The 24080-nt window shown below is 34.8% G+C and overlaps 2 protein-coding genes and 1 long non-coding RNA gene across 4 annotated transcripts; all 3 read left to right on the plus strand.

Moving 5' to 3' along the window:
* Positions 1 to 1110: 1110 nt before the first annotated feature.
* LOC148281435 (uncharacterized) lies at positions 1111 to 13136 on the plus strand. Its single transcript, XM_088226701.1, has 6 exons — positions 1111 to 1337; positions 2722 to 3439; positions 6360 to 6463; positions 8788 to 8928; positions 11473 to 11631; positions 12846 to 13136. Exons 1-6 carry the CDS (start codon positions 1227 to 1229, stop codon positions 13062 to 13064), a joined length of 1452 nt encoding a protein of 483 aa, XP_088082827.1. The 5' UTR covers positions 1111 to 1226; the 3' UTR covers positions 13065 to 13136.
* A 1119-nt stretch (positions 13137 to 14255) lies between these two features.
* On the plus strand, positions 14256 to 17593 carry LOC148281436 (uncharacterized). 2 transcript variants are annotated; one of them, XR_015822366.1, is made up of 3 exons: positions 14256 to 14418; positions 15296 to 15750; positions 16446 to 17593. It is a non-coding gene; the product is annotated as an uncharacterized LOC148281436 (long non-coding RNA). The 2 variants fall into 2 exon arrangements; XR_015822367.1 differs by having other exon boundaries at positions 14265 to 14414.
* A 1450-nt stretch (positions 17594 to 19043) lies between these two features.
* LOC148281437 (TIM double twin CX3C motif protein) lies at positions 19044 to 23847 on the plus strand. The gene is made up of 4 exons (XM_088226726.1): positions 19044 to 19298; positions 19383 to 19502; positions 20590 to 20688; positions 22738 to 23847. The coding sequence occupies exons 1-4, from the start codon at positions 19212 to 19214 to the stop codon at positions 22873 to 22875; spliced, it is 444 nt and encodes a 147-aa protein (XP_088082852.1). The 5' UTR covers positions 19044 to 19211; the 3' UTR covers positions 22876 to 23847.
* Positions 23848 to 24080: the final 233 nt, after the last annotated feature.

Raw genomic sequence — 24080 nt, forward strand, 5'->3', positions numbered from 1 at the left:
ATTATGATACACTACAAATTAAAAGGGTTTGAAAAAATATTTAAAAATAAAAAAAATAAACATAATATTTATTTTATTTTTTCACGTGCTAAAGATTAAGTAGTATTTTGATCAGGCAGAGATGTTCGAGTAGAGAGAATAGGGAAATATCACATATACTACGATTACCGATAAAAATATATTAAATGGATTTAGAATTATTAATTGTATTTTCGAAATCAATATGGATATTGTAGAGAAATCTTTTCATACATGAATGTAAAAAAAGAAATGAAATAAAAATATATGTTTGTAGAAAAACGCGACGTATTTGGCCTCGGTTGTTGTGACGTGAAGATTCGTGAAATTGTTCAACAGAAATTTCAATGGCAGGAACAAATAAACATGAATCGTGATGTATTAGAGGCGTGGCCAATGGAATGACCGTTTTTTCGGGAATTCAAAATTACAAATTTAGCAATATAAATATTACAATGAAGTATTTTTTATGCTACTATACGCGTCACATTTATTATTCACAAGTTGCCTCCGTTCAATATGATTACTTCTTATTTACAACGGCCAAAAGAACGATGCGAATGTTGATGGATGTAGAAATCGAGGAGACCGAAAAAGACATGGCATATCCAAATCCAACGAATACTTGAAGATGTTCATGAGAAGATCTATACGGAAGCGAGGTCTGAGCAGAAAGACAGAGGGATATGGCGTTCTATCCTCTTGCGGGGAAACGGCGTGATGCGTGGTGGTTTATTTGTGTTGGTTTAGACGTGTCATTTGAATCGGGTTGTGGTCCCAAGGTTCAAACCCCGCTCTATCCCAACTTGAAACTTATTTACAACTCGTTGAAAATGGCCACTAAAATTTAAATATTTGTGTAAATTATAAGAACGCTAATAGTTCTTTTTTAATTAAAAAAATAACCGATTATTTGATATTCGGTATTATTCCCAACCAATTTCACCCTATGTTCAACGGCATAAAACACATAATCTTATTTAAACAAGCAAATATAGTCATTGTAGTACTAAAAGTAAAGACTATTTTCATATACTACAAATTCTTACTGGGTAAGAATATAGGGAAACAAGTGTTACCATGACAACCGTTGCTTCCGTTTGTAAGAGAATCAACATTCAAATCACTTCAATATTTTAAGATATATTTTAATTGATTATTATTTTTAAAGTTGTTTTTTCGTGTAAATAATTATTCACTTATATTTAATGATGGCGTTGTCACAAGACTTGATAAACATGGAGAGTGAATTTAGAATTTTAAATCAAGAATTGGAAAACAAGGCCGAAGAACTTTTTAAAAGAGCTGATAACATTGTGGTATTATTTTTAACTTATCCGCACTTAATAGTGCATAGGACAATTAATTTAAATTTTTCTCCACTCTTACCAATGTTGATTAGTTTATTTTTATGATTTATTAAGTTAATTCATAACATTTTAAGAACTAATTACAAAATTTTAACAACATCACAATTTTTAATAAAAATTTAACAAGAACATATTTTTAATTTTAATTTGAAATATTTCAAAGCTTTCTATTTCTTTATTTCTTCATATTCTGAATCAGGTAGAAGAATTTGTTTATTTGGGAAGTATGTTTACTAGGGATGGAAAGACTGAGAAATATATTGAAAGGAGGGTGAGTGCCGGGAACAGGGTGAACAGTGCACTGAAATCTACTTTGGCAAACAAATGTTTATCGCAGGAGGCTAAACTAGCAGTTCACAGTGAAGTTCTAGTGCCAACTTTAATGTATGGGAGTGATGTGTGGAATTGGAAAAATAATGATGAAAGTAGGTTAAATGCTGTCGAAATGCGATCCCTCAGGTGAATGTGTGGAAAAACGATGTACGATAGGTGCAAAAGTATCGAGATCCGTGAACTGTGTAAGGCTGAGACATGCATTATCGACAGAATCAAGAAAGGGGTGCTGCCTTGGTTTGGACAAGTAGAGCGAATGGACAGCGAAAGAATGGCTAAATGGATCTACGATGCGAATGTGGAGACAGACATGGCACGATCGAGTCCATCAAATATTTGAAGATGGACATGTCAAAAGTAGGAATAATCAGCGTGCGTGCATGAGAAGATGTATGAATGTAGAGGAAGCGAGGTCTGTATGCAAAGACAGAGTGATATGAAGTTACTGAGATATTTGCGAAAAACTTTGAAAAAATAATTGTGAGATTTGTAATTGTGCTTCAAGGTTTCAGCACTTTTACTTCACAAAAGTCAACAGACGGAAGAGTTGAGCAAATGTGGATGTTCAAAGATAGGCAGAATGGTGAATGTTACACAGTGTGTAGAGTGCCCACTTAAACCAGCCAACGACAGGTCATAAGCCCTGTAAATGCCTAGACTCTTATATTGCCTTCTCAAAAATATGTTCCCTCTCTGTTGCAGTAAATTTAAATATGAGCAACTCCCTAGGGAGAAAATCCAGCCGGTCTGCAAGCATTTGGACATACTCAAAACATTGTAGAATAAAATCAGTTTAGTTTTGGAGCGAGAAAATTGGGTATACTAGACCTTAATTTGGTCGATGGCATAATTGGTCTGATGTGTTGTTGTCTTTTTTGCTTAGTATCGGGGAGCATCTGCTAGAGACTGACAGAAAAACTATATTTAAATTCCTATTCATCAAATTTCTCTGCCACCGCATATCCTCATAATCACTCACGATTCAGGATTTTTCTTCCAGAAAAATCAAGAAAGGTCAATGCAAGACTTAGTCACTCCTCAATCCACCAACAGAGAATCCGAAAGAATGTTCCAAGAATCAAAATCTTCAGATATTGGCCCAACATATCGAAACTCGGACACTACATCTCTCCAATCATCCTGCGACGAGTCTATGGGCCAGGCGAGTGATCACGTCAAACAGCTCCTCGCAAAAAGAACAAAAATTAAAAACAAGCATCGAACTTTTGATTCGGACGACTGCTCGCACAAAAGCTCTAACGCGAGCAAATGTCCCAATGGCAAGTCGAAGGCGCGGGAACGTTTACAGTCAAATGCGCGCGAGAGCTTGCACAAGTCAAAAGCTCTCGAATGTTTGCCGACAAATGCGCGCGAATGTTCACACGACAAGTCGAGCGCACGCGAATGCTTATTCGATAGCTCCAACACGCGCGACTGTTTCCGCGTCATGAGTAGCTTGGGCAACTTCGAGATGGAGAGTCTCGACGATGATTCCGAACTCGACGATGACGAGGTGGATAATATGATGAAGGTGTTAGACGATCAGAAGAAGTACAATAAAAGCGTCATCGGTCTGATAAATACGAAGGAGTCCATCAGGAGGAAAAGGGATAAGTTAAATAGCGGGGATTCTGGCAACCTGGACAGGAATACATCTGATGCAACGCTCAAGTGCAGTCGAACATCCGTTAATGAAATTACTGCTTTAACCCAAGCAGGTAATTATGAAACAGTTTTATATCACTGTCGGCCTCGTGGTGTAATGGTCAGCGCGTTTGCCTACCATGCAAGAGGTCTCGGGTTTGATTCCCGACATGGTTGATATGAAATATTTATTTAAAAGGGTGTTTTCACACTATAGTCTTTAAAATATAGCATGATTAGAATGCGTTGTCAGAAAAAGAGACGACATAACTTTGTAGTAACGTCTAAGGAGTGATTTATATTGACACACGAAAAATCATTATTATTTGGAATGTTAATTTATTTTTTTAATACAATGCTTGGCATATAAATCAACATAATTATATAAAATCAGCTTTAAAACTAAAAAAAAACTAAAATAAACATAATTACTAACAACGTTTTTACAAGGTTACATCATTTTGCAAAAACGTTAAAGATGGGACAAATTGATCGAATAAAAAAATAATTCATTTGGTAATGTTCACGAAAAAAGTACAAATGTCTTATTTTTTGGTGAATAATTGTCTGGAACACACTATAATAAGCTTGTGTTTGCGTTTTTATATCAATTTTTGGAAACAGAGTTTCATGATTGCTTGAAAAAAATTGATAAAATCAATTTGATTGGTACATGATTAGTTTGGCAGCTGTCATTTTAATCAAGCTATATTTTAAGAACAATATTTCATAGTCCCTGGACTGAAGCAAAATGAAGAAAAATTTATTGAGATATCCTGCGATTGGTGTACCAATCCAGTGCTCTATGCACCATTAGATGGGGAAAGGGAATGATGATGATGATGATTTATATCACTGTATGTTTTTTTTGCATCCTTTATTTTTTTATGCTCTCAAAGAGCCTCCAGACATCTTTCTTGACTGCCAGCATCTGTGCATCTTCCTAAGTCAGGTTCGCATCCTGAAATTCTTTCATAAATTGCCAACAAACAGTCAAAATCGGATGCCTTGTAAAGTAGACAAGCGTGGTTTAATCTCTCAGGAGGCATCCAGAGCATACGGCCCGCCAACAGTATCGCCTCCGCTTGACGATAGTTGTTACCGGAGTTGCTTTGTCCATTCTCGTATTTCTTTACACCCTACAAAGTCAAACCACCGCACACCCAAGATTCTACTGAGACTCCTATTCTCAAAACTCAGAATTTTGCTGCTTTGGGCCCCAGTGAGGTGCCACGATTCACATCCGTAGAGGAGAACAGGTGTTATGCAGGCGTTATTTATTTATTTGTTTTGACGGCTTACGCCTTTGATAAAGTATAAAATAATATTTAAAAACAATCATAATGAAAGAAAACACCTGAACACAGTATGGAAAATATAGATAAATGAAATAAAATCAGCAGAAAATAAGGAAATAATAAAGAAAAATTAAATTAGAAATTATAACATAGGTATGCAGCAAATCAACCATTAACAAAGGGTTTAAATATAAAAAGTATTGAAGTAACAGGGGCGATGTATCATAGCATCAACAGTAAAACAAGTAGAACACTTAGTACATTTTTGTAATTTAGAAAAGAAGTGATTAAAAAGTAATGATTTTAATTTGTATAAAGATAAATTAAATAAATCTAAGTTTCCATGTTTGTTCGCTAACATGTGGAACCGTGGAATAAATGAGTATTTAGCATAGTTTGAACTATGCAAACCAACAGCAAAAGAAGTATTTTGTCTCATCCCACGCTGTCTCACATAAAAATTCACACAATTTAAAAGTTCGGGACCGTCAAGAACACTATTCAATAACTTGAAAAGCAGCACTTTATAGGCGGCATTTAATTTTCACTGAGTAAATATCTGATCTCCTGATAGCCTCATTGGTGTTTGAAATTCTCGACTATTTGGATGACTTGATTTGACAGCCAGGGGATTTTGAGCATCAAGGCACAAAGCGTTACACAGTACATGGGTTTTACGATATTGATTTTTAAACCCGTGGAGTACCTATTTAGTCTATCAACAGTGACTTTAGGACTGAATTGTAACTAGGTCACAGAGTTTATGGGAAGAGAAGATGGATATTCCTCGATCTTGTGGAATCGACTACTTCAAGATGGAGTCTATTAGGCTTATAAAAATGAATCATAAACCAGTCTGTGACAACATTGTCACCCAATTAGGACTAATCACCCACCTTGTACTGTAGTGTTCGAGGTTCTGAGACCGATACCTCGTCGCAGGGTCGACATAATTTTTTTAATCCAATGGAGAGATATGAACAAAGGTGTATTAAAAATAATATTAGCGTAATGTAACATTTTAAAATAATTATAAATTAATAAGGCTCTATAAATTCTGTCGAGCAAAAAGTCATTTTTCTTTTACTTATTAGTAGCATACAAAATATTTTGAAATTCATCATCATCACCGTTCCCTTTCCGCACCTAATGGTGCACAGGGCACTGCATTGGTACTACAATCACAGAGTATCTTGATCATTTTTGTTACATGAAGAAAAGATGATTAGTCTTACGGTTCAAAAAAGTACTTATAAAAGTCACTAGATGTCAATAAAATGCACTTTTTTAGACAGCTGGTAAGCCACGTGAAAACACGGGACCGGGACACAACGCGTGGTTATATAATCACGTGTTTACACGGCCCCGGGATACAAATTATTTCAGTTGATACGTAAATGTGTTATGGAGGAATACTGAAAATCTCAACCCAACATATATTATATTTATAAAGATATTATAGTTATTAGACGCAATGTGTACAAGCTACACATCACCGGGGAGGGATAAATTATCAATGAAAATATTTCTACACAAAATCCATATTGATTTTGAAAATACGGTTAATATTTCTAATCCATTTCACATATTTTTATCGGTTTTCGTAGTATGTGATATTTCCCCATTGTAATTAGGTACATGTATGTAAAAATTGTGTTTTGCTGTTTGCTGAATTTTGATTTGCGTTCAATTACAGCAGAGAAGTCTAAAACTGAACTAGTTATGGTACGAAGTTTACAGTCAAAAGTCAAATCTCTGCAAGACGAATTGAATAAGACAAAGGAACAACTCAAGAAAAAGGTAATTATTGTTATATTTTAGTTCGAATACAAACAGATGTACAGGTTAAATTAATATTTTAAAAAACTATATAAAATGTATACATAGTAGGGCCTGCCATCCAATTATACGTGTTCACTAAATTATACTGTAATAAAGTGACGACGGCTTAAAGTTTCAACTATATAAATAATAAATATACATTGAAAATTGCATTTGATTTAATGATTAAATGAATTATGAATGAAGAGCAAGAAAAGAGACAAAACGTCTATTCTCTGTTATTCTGAATCAAGCCTATTAGTTCTCTTCTGTCCATATTGTATGGAGTGTTAAATATATCGAGACAATTTAAATTATTGTTAAATGCTTCACACAATACAACAAATATGGGGAACATTTTAGAGAGGGGGGGAATATGGAAGCATAGGCATTTACAAACATCTTTAAATTTATTGCAACAAGTTGGCTGGTTTAAGTGGACTTCTACCTTCTCTTAAGTGTTCTTCATCTTTGTTGTAATATATGAATAATCTACTTTTACCACGCAAGTACCAAAATAAAGATCTTCGAATTTCACATTGTCCCATATTTATTTATTTATTTCAACGGCTTACGCCTTTGACAAAGTATAAAATAATATTGAAAAACAATTAAAATGAAACAAAACACCTGAACACAGTATAGAAAATATAGATACATGAAATAAAACAGCAAAAAATAAGGAAATTAAAAATTAAAAATAAATAAGAAATTAAAACATAGGTATGCAGCAAATTAACAATAAATAAAGAGTTTAAATATAAAACGTATTGAAGTAACAGAAGCGATGTATCATAGTTTATACAGCAAAACAAGTATAACATTTAGTACGTTTTTATAATTTAGAAAATAATTGTTTTGCTTGAATTTGATTTGATTGAAGGTAATGATTTTAATTGGTGTAAAGATAAATGAAATAAATCTAAGTTTCCATGTTTGTTTGCCAACCGTGAAATAGGTGAGTATTTAGCATAGTTTGAACTTTGCAAATCAACAGCAAAAGAAGTATTTTGTCTCGTCCCATGCTGTCTCTCATAAAAATTCACACAATTTAAAAGTTCGGGACTGTCGAGAACATTATTTGATAACTTGAAAAGCAGCACTAAATCTGACATTTCCCTTCTATCACTAATACATATTAATTTTAACTGCTTCATTAAACATTTATAGTTAAGCTCTTCAATTGGAATGTTTAATTTGAAATTCATAAATATTAAAAACTTGTGTTGGACCTTCTCCACACTGTTTATATGGGTAACATAATGAGGAGACCAAACTGGTGTTGTAGATAAATCTAGTGAGATTCTTGGATTTTTACTTCGAAACTCTAGATACTTCGATAATACTACTACAATTCTACACTAGTCCGCAGCATACTAGAATACTGTTCCATCATTTGGGCCCCTCTGAATCCAACCACATCCTTGAAATAGAAAAAATTCAAAAGCCATTTTTGCTTTACTTATACCTTAAAGAAAATAATAATTATCCATTCTTGTATCCATCCTTTTTTCTGGCAGGGACGCTGGATTATAACACTCAAATCTAGTTGTCAAATTTTTCTTGGGAAACATTTCTATAAGCTGATTTCTGGAAGTATAAATTATCCAAATATACTGAAAGAGATCAGTTTGTATGTTCCCAATAATTTTACCATAGTGAGATCTTTGATGCTTGGACTAGAGAGAGGTAACTATTCATATGCTGATAGAGTCAATGTTCAATATTTCCAGTCTACAAAAACGTAATACTAATATTTGACTTCTTATATAAATATGTTCGGCATACTAAATGATATAATCGATGCGCCATCATTACTGGGACAGGTATAATTTTATATTCCGACTCGTAGGTTAAGAAACAATGAAGTACTTTTCATCAATCAGCATAAAACAAACTATGGCCTTAATTCTCCAATGACCGTCTTTGTCGTATTGTTAACTCGAGACAAGATCTAGACTTTTTTGGCTTAAGTTAAGGTTAAAGTTTTTCAACTATTTAAACGAGCATTAAATAAATAGTCCAGATCTTGTCTCAATGTCCCTTATGTTTGTCAATGCTTCTTTTCTTCTTTTTTAATGTATTTGAGTGTTCTTATCCTGTAATATATTTATCCCTATGAATCGTATAAATGGACAATGTCCGTAAATAAATAAATATTTCCATCCCTTAAATGTTCTCTATCTCTGTTGTAATATGTTAATCTTTATAACCCCCTTGGTTTAGTATTTAAGAATAAAATATGCTTGCAAGGCATTGCGTGATACATATTAATTATTATTATTGAATTTGAAATATTCTAGACAGTTGAGTGTGAAGCCTGCACTAAGGCTACTCAGGGCTTCGTGGAGAATAAACTGAAGTTACTGGGGCAAGTCAACTCTCTGAGGAGTCAGGGGGTCAAGTTGGAGTGCCAGGTGTCGGGGCTTACTTCCCAGCTGCAGGTGAGTACATCGTCAACTAGAAGCTGAAATATGATCGTAAAAAGATTAAAGATATTAAAACAGGGATCAGAAGTCTGATGTTTGAACCCCATCCTAGCCATTCTTATTCTTATTCCTGTGCTATGCAAGCTCCTGACGTCACCACGACCTGTGAAGATCTATTGTGAATAGTTGTCGCCCTCCAAGCCGAGGTTTATAAAGAGCCTGGCTACTGTGTGGAAGGCAATGTTTTTAAGAATTATGCTGTTAATTGTTTGGATATTTCAAAAAAATTTGGGAACACTTTTGCATACTTAACTCAATAAGTAAATTTCTGAATTGTGCAATTATTATCGCTCAAATGCGAAATATGCTTACCATTTTTCATCAGATATTCGTATTCTTTTCATAATTTAGAGACATTTCTACCTTTCCTGAGACTGTCTGCGCCTCGATTATGAGCGCTATCTTTATCAGTACATATTGAATTTTATAGTATCTGGTTTCAACACCAGGGCTGCGATTATGAATGGCTATCTTCATCCGTATATGCTGAGATGGTATAAACCAACATTGTTATTTATTTATTTATACATCAACAGTTCAAAGAATCTTTTACAAAAAAATGTTTTACAGAAATAATCTACAGAAATAATTACAGAATTACTAAATGTAATTAAATATTTGTACATAACCACTTGCTGACTTTTCTATGTCTACCGGTTTCGAGACGCACCCGTCTCTTCGTCAGGACACCAATCAAACCAACATGCAAAACCCACTATACACCTTCACCATAGTTGTTGTACAAAAATATAACACCAACACGACATGCATTTTAATAAGCACATGCACTTATTAGGACAAACATGCACTGATTAAATTATGAAAATATTCTGTTGTTTGAGAGATAGTTGAAAAAAGGTAGAGGGGGTGGATGGAGGGGGTAAGCTTAATAGGTTTAATAGGGTGACCATTACAGTGGGATATCATATAAAGGACTATATTGGAAGTTTGTTTGATTATTGATCAAAGGAACATTATTTTTTCAAGTTTTTCTAATATGAAATATACAGGGTGTTCTTTAAACCCTGTCACATCCGAAACCACGATGATCAGTACGACCAAGAAGACATATTGGTAAATAAAAATAAATTTTTAAAATGAATAAAATTTACATAAATAAAATATCAAAAAAACAAATGGTTGCTTACTTCTGCAAGGGTGAAGCGAAGAGAGGGGAGGGGGAGTCTGATACACCATCAACTACATAGCCACGCCCCCCTCGCTTCTCCCCTGCAGAAGTAAGCAACCATTTGTTTTTTTTTTTTTAATTCTGCGTTTTTAATATTGTTTTAAATATGCTTATATGTCTTCTTGCCCATACTGATCATCGTGGTTTCGGATGTGACAGGGTTTAAAGAATACCCAGTATAATGAAATAAGTGGTTATATACAAATATTTAATAACGTTTAGTAAAATGTTTGACCACAAAGTTAATGCTTTAAATATTAATAATAAACAATAAAATAATTCAATCTAAACAATTTAGTGAACATATAATATAAAAAACAAAAAAAAATCTTATGTTCCAAATATAAATATAACATAGTAAAGCTGGGAATAACCGGGAACAACATTACTACTTTGTAAATTATAAGTTTTTTAGAGCAATAAAAAAAAACTAAAATTAACTAAATAATACCTTTATTTGGTGAAATCATCATCAGTTTGTTGGAAGAAGTTGCCATTTGGCAATAAATCCACTAATGTAAAATTTAAATTATGTTTCACATGTTAAAATAAATAAATTGAAAATCACGTATTCCAGGAAACAAAGTTAAATATAATAATACATTTTAAAGTAAATCCATTACTTTTCTAAAAAATAACGAGAGAGTACGTTTTAATTCTTGAACAGAACTTTTATTGAAAATATCGAATATTTTTTCGAATAATAATCGAGTTTTATTATATAAATAAAACACGAGTGATACTTTAATCCATAAATTTGGAATATCCAGTGACCGGTTTCATCGCTTTCGCGACATCTTCGAGACTGGTATATTTATTAAAAAGTTAAATGTATTTATACAGAACAGAGGTAAGGATACATAATTCAAAGTTATATGTAAGTAAATTAAATAAAGTTATTTTTATCTTAAGGATCATTATTGACAAATTTTCTATGGGTTGAAGATGTCGCGAAAGCGATGAAACCGGTCACTGGATATTCCAAATTTGTGGATTAAAGTATCACTCGTGTTTTTATTATATAATAAATTACAATGAACTTCCATCAAGAATTTTCACTTACAAACTTAAATGTTTTAATAATCGAGTATTTTATGTGCAAAAATGTGTATATTTGTATGAAAATTCAAACTATCTTCGCCGGTATCCTATAATTGAACATGTTTAGATAAAATTTTAAACGTATTCTATTTTTCATGCAAAAAACTTAATTTTAATTTGTAGATAAAATTGAAGATAAATTTGATCTTCCCATCAGAATACGGACTCTGGCAATTAATTGTATATTTCTTATCCTTAATTGATTCCAGGCAAAAGAGTCCGAGTTGTCGAGCGAGCGAGAAGAGCGGATGCGCTTACAGAGGGAGGCAGAGAAGGGCGAAGCCTCTCAGGACGCGCGGTTGGCGACCGCGGGGCGCGAGCTCGCATCACTGAGAGAGCAACTCGCACTAGCTAGAGCGGCAGAGAAGGTTATAAAGAAACATGTTACGCAGTGTGTAAAGTGATCGCTCAAACTAGCCAATGACAAGTCATAAGCCCTGTAGATACCCAGTCGTTCATATTCACTACTCAAAATGTTTTCAAGAGAGGGAGCGCGATTAACTTTTAGAGATGTCATTTTTCTCTATTGCAAGCATTGCAAATTTTTGGTTTGATTTTTGACTTCACAATAGACGTATAACAGATGGTTTCGTCACTGTGCTTGCAATTCTAGACGTGAGTACCAAGGACCCATTATTTTGCTGCAAACTGTAGCTAACTTCATGATTGATATCCTAGAACTAGCTCCCTCGGTATATTCGTAAATCTTAATGTAACATCTATAAAACAACTTTATGTAAAAGCCCTGTTACTATACGCACACAAATATTATTCTCTACCTTCCATAACTCCTTTTACAAACACAAGAGTTACTAGATACTCCACCCTGATGATGCAAAAACAATTAAAAATTCAAACAACCTTCGGTCAAAGAGGATTGGCCTACTACTCGGTTAAAGTGTACAATCTACTTCCATTATCCATAAGGACAATTAGTAAATACTCACAATATAAAATTGCTATTAAGAAATGGATAGTTGGAGGTGGGTTGTGCACGGATCGATGAGTGGATCAAGCCAAATAGGTAAAATTTGTGTACTGTATACGAAATTTGGTCTACAGGTCCATATATAAATTGCTTATGATTTTTATGATTATTTTAGTATATATTTCTCATTATGTTAATGATAATTAGGTTAATTAACACCCCAGTGAGGAAACATTATTATGTATAAAAAAGAAATACAAGCATTGTAAAAGTATAAATAAATAAATTATTTTTTGTCCATATAGGTGGCTCTACAAACGATAAAACCGTTATTACTCCGAGGATGCAACAAATTCAAATACATTTTTTTGTTTGATTGTCTTTTCTTCTTGCGGTGCCTTATCAGCTCCCCAGACATTAGCGATCTCTACCGCGAAAGCATCTCGGTCCTGCGCTACTCCGAGGCCAGAACAACTGCTTGTTGGATGTACTCACCATAGTGATTCCTGAGAAAAGATGACCAGAGTGGTTTCCCGTTGCCTTCTCTGGTGGATTTTTCTGTCGGAGTTACCTTCCTTCAGCTGGTTGCTTTTGGTTTTACGGCGTTCTTTTAACAAATAAAAAACCGCTGAGCTTTCTCTTGGGTGTTTGCAGGGGGCTCGCGAGGAGGGGCGGCGCCACTCGGCGCGCCTGGAAGCGGAGCTGGCGGCGAGCTCGCGACGTTCGGGGGCCGTGGTGCGAGGACTGCGCGCACATGCCGCGCTCGCTGATAACCTGCGCCGCCAGACCGCGCTGCTGGCTTCGGCGCGGGAAGTGCGCACCGTGGACGGCCAGCTAGACACCCTGCTGCAGTGGGAGCCCACAGTCGACTGAGAAGACTGCACAAACTCCCTCGCTATTTATACCGACTCTTCCACATTAAAGAAAAAATTATAGTAGTGACAATACTGTATTTAGTTTTATTCCACTTTTTTTTTAAATCTTTCAAGGTTCATCTTTCAAGGAAGGCACATTTCATTATAGTTTTTTTACCGGTGCTTGGGTTTGTAAAATATTGAAATAAGAGCGAGTGCCGGGAACAGTATAAACGGTGCACTCACAAGATCCTAAATTGTCACTGTGACCACACCCCAAGCAAGAAATGTATCAACTCAACCCAAACACCCATCACTGGATCCACCCATTATCACCCATCTCTATTATCCTCCCGAATCACATCACTACCCCGGAACAAACTTCCTCTCCACCAGAGTGGTTCCAGGCTGGAACAACTTGCCAAACATGGTTGTCCGCTCCACCTAGAGGGAACCAATTTGAGGAAGAGAGGAGACTTGATAGAGACATACAAGATCCTAAATGGTCACTATGACCGCTCTCTGCAAGAAATGAATCAACTCAACCCGAACACCCATCACTGGAAGCTCAATCTGCTCCAATATCACCTCAACCCAGAAACAAACTTTCTCTTCATCACTGGTTTCATTTCTTATTTAGAAGTCATAAAACATGTGATAAAACGAAACAGATTAAAACAAAAAGAGACCATTCAAGTGTTCTGTGTCCAAGTGGATGAAGAATACAGTAATTCTCTTTGTGAAATAGAATCAGGATTCCGGATAAGCGTTTTGCATTCGACGGCTGCTTTCGGGTAAAAACATTTTTTTTTCAAAAATCAAGTGGAGCTAAGTTTGTCGCCTCATTGTGTGGTGGTAATTGATGCGTTCGCATACCATGCTCGGGGTCTTGAGCTTGAGTCCCGGTGAGACGGACATGAAATATAAATTTCAATGGATTTTTAACTGTTCCCAGAATGGCACCTAAATTGTAAAACTGAATCACCTAAGCTTACTTTCAAGTAACAGATGATCAAACTACGCTTTGTCTGGTTTATTAATATACTGCACCACTGGGTGCGGAAAGGGAAATCACGGTGATGAATTTTTAATAATAATTTTCGTCCATGATTTCTTAGGGGAATTGTTTTAGTAAAGTAAGTAGGTGCCATCAAGAAAACTATTCAATTATTGTCTATGTCATATTTCGAATTTGTCTATGTGTTTTGTCGAAATGGCCGCCTACGTCTAGCGAGCGGCTTTGCTTGTTGTGTTTTTCACCTGACTTGTCAATAAATAAAAATAAAACCGTTTTTCTAATAATGTTCGCTCCTTGTTATAACTGTTTTTATCACGCATAAAGGTGGTGCACTCGAACTTACAAGAAACAGTAGGTATGGAGCTCTTAATATAACGATCAACGGAATTTTAATGTTTTTTTTTTTAATTTTGAGGTTATGTTCATAGTTTATGCTCATAATTTGTATTAAAATAATGAAACTGTAAACCTTTTATGCAAATATTTCGCACACCTCGTGTACAATCTAAACTAACTCAGCTACCCTGAGTTGAACTTCGACCAAGAAATTTAACGACCCGAATTGGAATGTGTTATCGTTGATAACTTTTTAAAAGGCGATTATTATTGTTTAGTATGTGTCCGAGCGAATCAAGAATACATGTCTGTGTGTGCGAAATAGTACCAGAATCATAGACGAGTGTTTTTGACGCGATGACTTCTCTAGTAAAAATCCTGAACAAGGAAATCAAGTGGAGAAGTCCGCCTCGTAGGGTAATGTTCGCCTACCACACTTGAGGTCCTAGGTTTGATTCCTAGGATGATCAACATGAAATCGGGTTGTGGTCCCGTGGCTAGTGTTGCGGACTCGTGGATCAGAGGTCCGAGGTTCGAACCCTACTCTACCCCAACATGATTTCCATTTTCTAATCGCGAGTTATTTACAACTTGCAAATGGCCACCAAAATTGAAATATTTGGATAAATTGTAAGAACGCCAATATCTCTTTTATTTAAACAGAATATATGTATATAAATTAGTAAGGTGGTTTTCCACTGTAACGTTTCCTGACCCTGGACTGGCACCTGAAGCGTAAGACTGATCACCTTACCTTCCTTTAGCACATGATCGAGATACACAGCATGTTATTTTCTAATGCAGTGCCCTATGCATCATCGGGTGCAGATTAGGGCTTGATGATGATGGGTAGTTTTGCATTAAAATCTTCGAGTTCCATTATGCATTTTTTACAGGAGATGCAGATTAATTGAAAGTTATTATATTGAGAAAGACATGGAATTCTTTTGCATCAAGACTGAACCGGGGATCAACGATGCAACTTATGTTCCTTGTGCTAATTCAAGCTCTGCTAATGATGTAGCCAATATTAAAATTGAACCAGAGAGTGATGATGAAACAATTGCTAGTAATTGTAAGGAAAATGATTCACTTAATCTTGACGACGAGTCTGATGATGGAAACCTTAAAACTGTACCAGAAAACGATGAACCAATTGTTAATAACTCTGCTCGAAAAGAGCCATCTTATCTTGAAGAGACCAAAAGGTTAGACAATGTAAATTTTAAAGTTGAACCGGGTACTGGCGATGTAACTGTACCGAAGAATTGTACGATTATCGAAGAGTTGGAAATATGTTTCGATAGAAGTGTTGAGTCTAAAGTTCCTCCAATCACCCGCAGGACTAGAGGTGACTATAATGAATTTATTATTTTTTTGTACGCAGGCAGCCTTTGCCAGTACGCCCATATCGCGTGAACTTATTTTTGTCTGCGTTTTTCTTCCCTCAAAAAAGCATCCAAATGGTTTTCAAACTGCTGGAAAGGAACTTTTTCTTGGGATTGAGGTGAAATTGAGGACGATAAAGCTTCTAGTTATGACCCCGTAAGTTGGTGTTAGGATTTTATTGATACATCTTGTTCCGGGGCAGTCTCATTCGTCGTTCTTCCAATGATGCAAGTCTTAGTGCTTTTAATCCAGTAGGGCACCCCCTTGAGTAATTTAGATATATTCGTAGCACATTTTCGGACCTTTTCCAGACGCTCAATGTCTTAAGTGAAGGAGGGACTCCATACTTGGGTTATTATTAACAATATTTTTTAACATGTTTTTCAAAATTTTGACAGATCCTAGCTAGTGTCGTTTCTATGGTAACGATTTACGCAAAAAGAAATATGAACTAAAAAAATATGTTTATCTCTTTCTTAGATGAATGATTGTATGCACATGTATCGCGATTTGCTATCTATTATTTTTTTATTGCTGAGGGCCACGCAATATTTGCTTTATCTTATATGTTCATTGTATTAAGAATAACATGTGTATTTATTTATATATCATTGTTTGAACTGTATAAAGGTAATCTGTTCCTTTTTTACATTTCAGGCAAAACGAGCGGTTCAAAAGCGACACGCCGCCGTAGAAATAAAATTCCTAATTACATTCCAAAGTCAAATATGCTTTTATGTCCGGAGTGCCCATACGCCTGCGTCCGAAAAGGACATCTAGATAGACATATAATGACTCACACTGGTGAAAAACGGTTTTCCTGCTTAGAATGTGATTACAAATGTGCAGACAGTAGTCAGTTGAAAAAGCACATGTTTGTTCACACTGGTGAGAAACCATATTCGTGTCCAGACTGTGGTTACACCTGCTCGTTAATAACCGCTTTGAAAATTCACATGCTTGTTCACAGTGGAAAGAAACCGTTTGCGTGCTCTGAATGCGATTATGTATGTTCGAGGAAAACGTATCTAAAATCGCACTTGCTAATTCACGCTCCCCAGAAACCATTTTCATGTAAAGACTGTGATTACAAATGTTCGCATAAACGGGATATGGTGAAACACTCTTTCACTCACGCTGGTAATAAACCATTTTCGTGTCCTGAATGTACATACACTTGCGTACTCAAAGATGAGTTGAAAAGACATTCTTATACTCACACTGGCGAGAAACCGTTTTCGTGCACTGAATGCTCGTATAGATGTACGCAGAAATACAGTTTGAAAAAGCATCAATTTACTCACACTGGGTTCAAACAGTTTTCGTGTTCACAGTGTACTTACCAATGTTCACAAAGCAAGTATTTAAAAAAACATATGCTCACACATACAACTTAAAAATGTGCATGATAAAAGTTCGAAATAATACTTCTAAATATGTGGATCTCTTAACAGAGAATAAAATGTTTTGAAAATGAAATATTGATGTCTTGTACGCATTCTCAGCGGGCTTATGAACTGCCTTTATGTTTGATATATTCAAGACAGAATTGGACAAGATCTGCGGCATATGCTAAATATCAAATCCAAAAGGCACGCCAATAGTATCGGCCTTTGAGTATCTGGAAAATTTATAAAATGAAAATCTAGATTGAAAAAAAATATTGAACTGAGGAAGCTTGATATTTTTGGATCTTTTCCACTAGATAATTTATGTTTTTTTTGTACACAGCAATTATTCGTTAATAAACAAATTCAAGAAATTCAACATGAAATAAAAAATAAAATAAATATGTACACATATGATGCCTTGTTTCTTATTTTAGCTTTGAACGCACACAATTAAACTAACCATTATTTTTTATTTAATTTCAATAAGTAGTGTCAATGTTATTGTACAATTTTTGTATGTATCCAGGATGGTGAAGACTGTAGTTCTGTGTGAAATAGAACCAGAACCCTGGACGAGTGCTTTCCACTCAATGGCTCTCGGGTAAAAATCCTGAATAAGGAAATCGAGTGGAGATAAGCCCGTCTCATTGTGTAGCGGTTGGCGCGTTCGCCTACCATTCTTGAGGCCCTGGGTTCGATTCCTGACCGGATTGAAGTGAAATATTGCGTTTAATGGGTTTTTGAACTGGAATATTTAATTATTTCTGGACTGACATCTAAAGTGTAAGACTGATCCTTACCTTCATACAACAGATGATTGAACTACGCTAAATTTGGTTTAACAATGCAGTGCTCTATTCACCGCTAGACGCGGTTAGGGCGATGATGATGACAATGTTTGTAACGTATTTGTTCATTATCGATCTCTTCATCTGCCCTTTTGAATATTATATACTTATGAATTAAAATAAAAGCAAAGCACACCATGCGTGCCCAAAACTCTAAAATAATATATCAATGAAAAAGAAATACAAAATAAAACTACGTGATGTAACAATTTAGAATTAAAATGAAATAATCTGATTAAATGTTTGCAATCATGATAGCACACCTCCATTTTTACTCCTCCAATTTTCTTTTTTTTCGTTTTTTACCTCCCATCCGCAGTGTTCTAGCCAGTTTCGAATTTTAGATTTTTAATTTATATGTATATTCACACATTTGTTAATTCTATAAAATAAATAACTTAATATGTTGGTATTTAATATTAAGTACACCATACATATTTAGATATAATTTATTTAAAACTCAATACGGTTTATAACCAAATATTTACATATATTTTGAATACATCTTTATTGGGTGAGGATAGGAGAGTTGGAATATATGAATAGGAAATGGAATGTCAATACCGGAGAGGTTGGATAGGAACTCAGGATAACAATCATTTAAGGGGTAAAAACAAAAAAAATAGGTCTTCCTCCTCAAGCTAACATTCACATTTGGCAGAGTCCCAGATATGGATTCTGAACAGATAAGAACCCTTACAACAGTACCCAATGAGCATTCTGTATATGGAAGTTGTATCAAAATTGTTTAGAATCACTTTGTAAATCCAAGGAGTTATGTTACATTTGGTTTTAGATGAAAAAATGTCTTCCTTTGGCTTGGGAAGACGTTACCCAGCATTCTTGCCATCTACCCCTCTACTGAAGCAAAATGATTTTCAAAACATGTACACAACTACAATCTTAATGCAGATTTGTGAACTTGCGCGACTCGCTAGAAAATCAGTGCTGAGTTGTGGCACTTATTTTCACTGATCAGGTATTTGATAGTTCTAGTCTACGGTTTGTCGAATATTATACTTGTCAAGATTGGAGAACTGGCAACACATAGAATACAGAACTGTCAATTTGTAGAATTTTGACTTCTAACCTAAAATCCGCGATCTTCATATTTCATTATAACATAAGGAAAGTTATTCCTTGCGTGTATTCCGTGAATAAAAAAAAAAAAATACAATCTTAAGATGGTGGAGTTACAAAAACAACGTGTTGAACAAGAAATGACAAAAATCGTGGACGATTTGGACAAAACTTATCTTCGAAGAATTCAAGTAAATTGATTTTGAATTGTTTACAAATTGAGGTTATGTGTACAGATCAGGAAATGATTATTACAAATAATTATTTTAATTTAGGGTGATATGCATCGCTGTGCCGCCAAGTGCTGTGATAACAAAACCAGTTCTTTGGAATCCACGCATAGCTGTATAGAAAAATGTGGAGCTCCTCTTAGTAAGGCGAATCAATTTGTTCAGGTATTGACTATTTAACATTTCTTGTGCTAGTTTTAATCCCCGGGGTTGGTTTGCAACAGCAAACCTGAATCTCCATTCTGTACCGTCCTTTAACTGGCCATATAATGTGTAGTTCATATCCAGCGTTGCCCATGCTAATTTTCCAAGTCTCGATTCCCCATAAATTCCCCACATAATTATCTCAAGAAAGAAAAAACAGTTTTGATAAAATATGTAAAATAACATGAAATAAAAACTGGCTAGAATCGTGAGTGTAGCGAGGGTCCACCGTCGGTGACTTTGCCATTTACGCACATATTGCAATATTTTTTCATTCAAACAAAATAGACGTAAGGTCTAATCATCCTCGACATTTCGAAGGGACGTTTATGGGCTCTTAAGAAGAATTTAAACAAGTTTTGTTGATAACCTACCTTAGGATTATCTTGCGCTTTTTTATCAATAACTTTTAACAACCATTTATATTTTTTTGCACAAAACCGTTATTATCTTGAAAGATAATAAAATAAAACACAAGCAGTGGTTTGTACTAGTACTTAATGTGCTCATTCGACTGTCATTGTTTTCATTTTCATTAAAAAGGGGATCCCGAATTACTATTTGAAGTTGATATTGTGTTGCTGTTAAAAAATATCGATTACATTCATAATAATATTAATGTTTTAATCACTTACCATCAAACTATCAATGTGTTAGCTAAAGATAAATTAGTAAATGATAAAATTTTTAAATCCTCGCATTTTCCCCGCATATTTATTTATTTATTGTGGATAACTTATATAGCGCCATTTTCGTAATAAAATACCTCAAGGGCGCTTTGCATGGTACCAAACCCCACAAAATCCCCAATCGAGTTGAGATTCCCCGCAGTTTGATATTCCCCACAAATTGGCAACCCTGTTTATATCTCCTTCACTAAACTACATTCACAGATTTAAATTTATTGCAACAGAGAGTGAAAACATTGTTGCAAAGGGAATATAGGAGTCTACCTTTGAGGTGCAGATTTTATATTATATATGTTTTTTTCTTCTTAAAAAACAAACTGTTAAAAATTTGAAATAATATTTTATTCATAAATTTTCAGAGTGAAATCAGTCATCTTCAGGACAAACTACAGCGGTGTGTTATGCAGTGCAATGATGACATTAGGGACGCCATGGGACCAAATCCCACACAAGACGTTGTTAGTAACCTTTTTTATTTAATCAATAATGTTTTGGGTATGTCCAAATGCCTATAGACAGGCTGGAAATCCTCCCTAGAGAGTTCGATCTAAATTAATTATTATTTGTTAATTATTACTGCTACTATCACGCCGTTTTCTATAGGGGTAGGCTGAGAGGGTGGACTGCCACACTCATCTATCCTGACATAAATCCATAGCTTCTTTCGAATTGATACATCTTGTCATACATGGCCTTCGGTTCGGTTTTACACTGCAGTATTGGCATATGAAGCGTAAGACAGATCACTTTACTTTCATGTGATGGATGATAGATATATGTGACATTTAGTGTACCAATGCTGTTCCCTATTTTTTTTTTTTTACATTTTTTTTTTTGTACTACAACAGGCCAGGAGGCCTAATTACAGTGGTGAATTACATCACAGAGCACCCAGGCTTGAGAAAAATCACATTTTATTTTTTGTGTTCTCACCGGGAATCGAACCCGGAACCTTCTGTGCGTGAGTCAAGCGTCTTGACCACTACACCACGGAGGCCGCCAAATGCACCATCGGGTGTGGATAGTATGATATGGTGAATGAAAATGCCAGATACAAGTCAACTATTCATTTTAGTATAAATAAGTATAAAAAAGTGCTGATTGTGTTGTCAAATTTTTAAGGAAGCATTATTTTGTTTCAATCTATGAACGGACTGTGCATGGTATCAAGTAACTTCTGACTGCTTCTTAAATCGAAAACCTCACAACTGGCCCCTTTTTATACGTTTATTTTACAAATTGTAGTCTGCATTTCTTTACAGGTTGTTTAACCCATTACATTATGTAGACTGTAAATATTTATTTATTTTATAAATTTATTGCATAAAATTAGTATACATATTTAATAACAGGGAATCTATATAAAACTAATTAATATAAAATGAAAACGGAGTGTTCTCTGATGTTCTGACTGTTCTAAGATGGAGATTTTTTTATCTTTTAGAGCATAAGTAGTCCTATACTAATAAAACAATAACGTTAAAAAAAAAACTAAAACTACTTAATTATAAATGCCTAGCTAATCAAATGTAAGAAATTAAAAATCGTTATTATACAAATAAAAAGTAAATAAATGTGCCAAGAATACATGTTACTTAAACATAAATAATATACTATAATTATAATAAAAAACAAATATAAAGCAATGAAATACATAAAAATATAAATAATATGTGTACCGATTGTATAAAGTACTACGTTTTTTGATTTCCATATATTTTTCAAAAAAATCTCTCGCTGCACTATTTATATGTGCAGTTATTTTTATTTTAAAATTTGTTTTACATTTTGAGTCTTTTATATTTGGCAATAAATCATTAAATATTTTTGGAGCAATTACATTATATTGCTTTTTACCAAAGGCGGTTGATACAAATGCGACAATACAGTTAATTTGTGTTGCCGAACGATTGTTTATATTTTGTTGGGTTCTTTTGACCTCACTTAATTTATCATAAAATTTAAGTAGTCGGCACCTCACAAACAATTGTCTTACACCCAATATCTTTAACTCAGCGAATAGATCTTCTGTTAGATACCTCAAGGGTTTTTTGAGAATGATTTTCATGATCCATTTTTGTGCTATTTTCACTGGTTCAAGAATCGAACGAGAGCAACCTCCCCAAGCTAAATAAGCTAGAAGTTAATGAATAGAAAGCATATAGCTGCTAAACTGTCAATACGTACAGAAAAATAGATACATATTATCCGCAGAAGCCATATTTAGCAAGCGAATTGCCCTATTAATGGGTGAATTCTGACTTGCATTTGTACGGCTTCTGGGTGTGTAAAACAGTGCATGAGATCTCGCTCTAGTATAATTATTGGGAACATACAAACTGATCTCTTTCAGTATATTTGGGTTATATATACTTCTAGGAATCAGCTTATAGAAATGTTTCCCAAGAAAAATTTGATGACAAGATTCGAGGGTGTTGTAATCCAGCATCCCGGCTAGACATAATGATAGTTACAATATGGATTATACTTTTATTTGTTATTTTCAGACGGATCGACTGACAACTCAGTTTGAAAAATGCGCCGTGAAATGTGTGGACAAACACGTGGATTCCTTACCCAACATGATGAAAACAATGAAGACTGTGCTGTCGCAAGTAGCTTCTCCACGGGGCGAATCTCTTTAGAGACGGCGAACACTAAACCAGAGTTTGCCTAACAAATGGTCTGATGATATTGCAAGGACAATGAATATTAAAAAAACAACATATTTTTTCAATTGCAGAAAACAATTTAGAGTCAGAGAAACAGCCTAGAAAGCGTCGACATCTGTGAGGCGGAGTACTGTGATAAGTAATTCAATGATAAGGAGATGGGTGAGTCAGTTCTATGAAGGTCTTGATAACACGCACTACACTGAACAAAGTAGGTGTCCATCTTTGATTAGTGATGAACTGGTTCGTCAAAGATAGACTCCCACTTTTTTGTCCATATGCACATTATCACGACTTCACAAATCACTTATCACATGTTCTCCGTACACCTCACAGGTCTGTTGATGAATCTTGACTGGTTTTATATTCATCGCACAAAGGAAACGAATCACAGACCTTATCTCACAAGCGGCGGGATTTTCTCTTTTATTTGGCATTTCAAACAAGCACCGCGAATCGTACACAACAGTCAGCTAATCCATAATGGCTTCAACTCCTTCCCAATAGGTCACAAATCACAAATAACTATCGACGTGCTAATAAGCGACGTAATAACAATTTCTCACCATGGTTGTTTATCGTATTACCGATCGGAATGCAACATCCGTGAACACCTAATATTAAATGTCAAAATATTTACGTTTCGCGACGTATAATCCTGCTGCGCAATCACATATTTGAATTTCACCAGTGTCAATATGGAAAATATTCCAAAACTGCTATTTTTAATCATCATTTATCATGCTATTTATTGCATTTAGCCGGCAGTTAGCAAGCCAAATGTCAAGAAAAGCAGTTGCCATAGTAATTGTAAATTAATTTTCATTTTTTGTATTAGATACTCCTTACTATTTTGCAAATGCAATATATTGTATTATTTTTTTAAGTAAACGCTGATTTTTCGCCAGTGAACTGTATTTATTTACGAGGAAAACAAAAAACAAACTGACACGAGCGTTGACTTAGAGATTACACACGCGTTGACTTATGACTGCGATAACTTAAGCATGTTCATTATTTAAATTTGTTGCAACAGAGAGGGAAAACATTTTAGAGTAGGGAATATGGTAGTCTAGGCATTTACAGGGCTTATGACCTGTCATTGGCTGATTTAAGTGGCCACTTTACACACTGTGTAACATTCACCATTCTGCCCATGTTTGAACATACACATTTCC

This window comes from Micrasema longulum, unplaced genomic scaffold (assembly GCF_059751315.1).
Source record: "Micrasema longulum isolate JH-2025_06_02 unplaced genomic scaffold, ASM5975131v1 h1tg000462l, whole genome shotgun sequence".
Classification (NCBI taxonomy): domain Eukaryota; kingdom Metazoa; phylum Arthropoda; class Insecta; order Trichoptera; family Brachycentridae; genus Micrasema; species Micrasema longulum.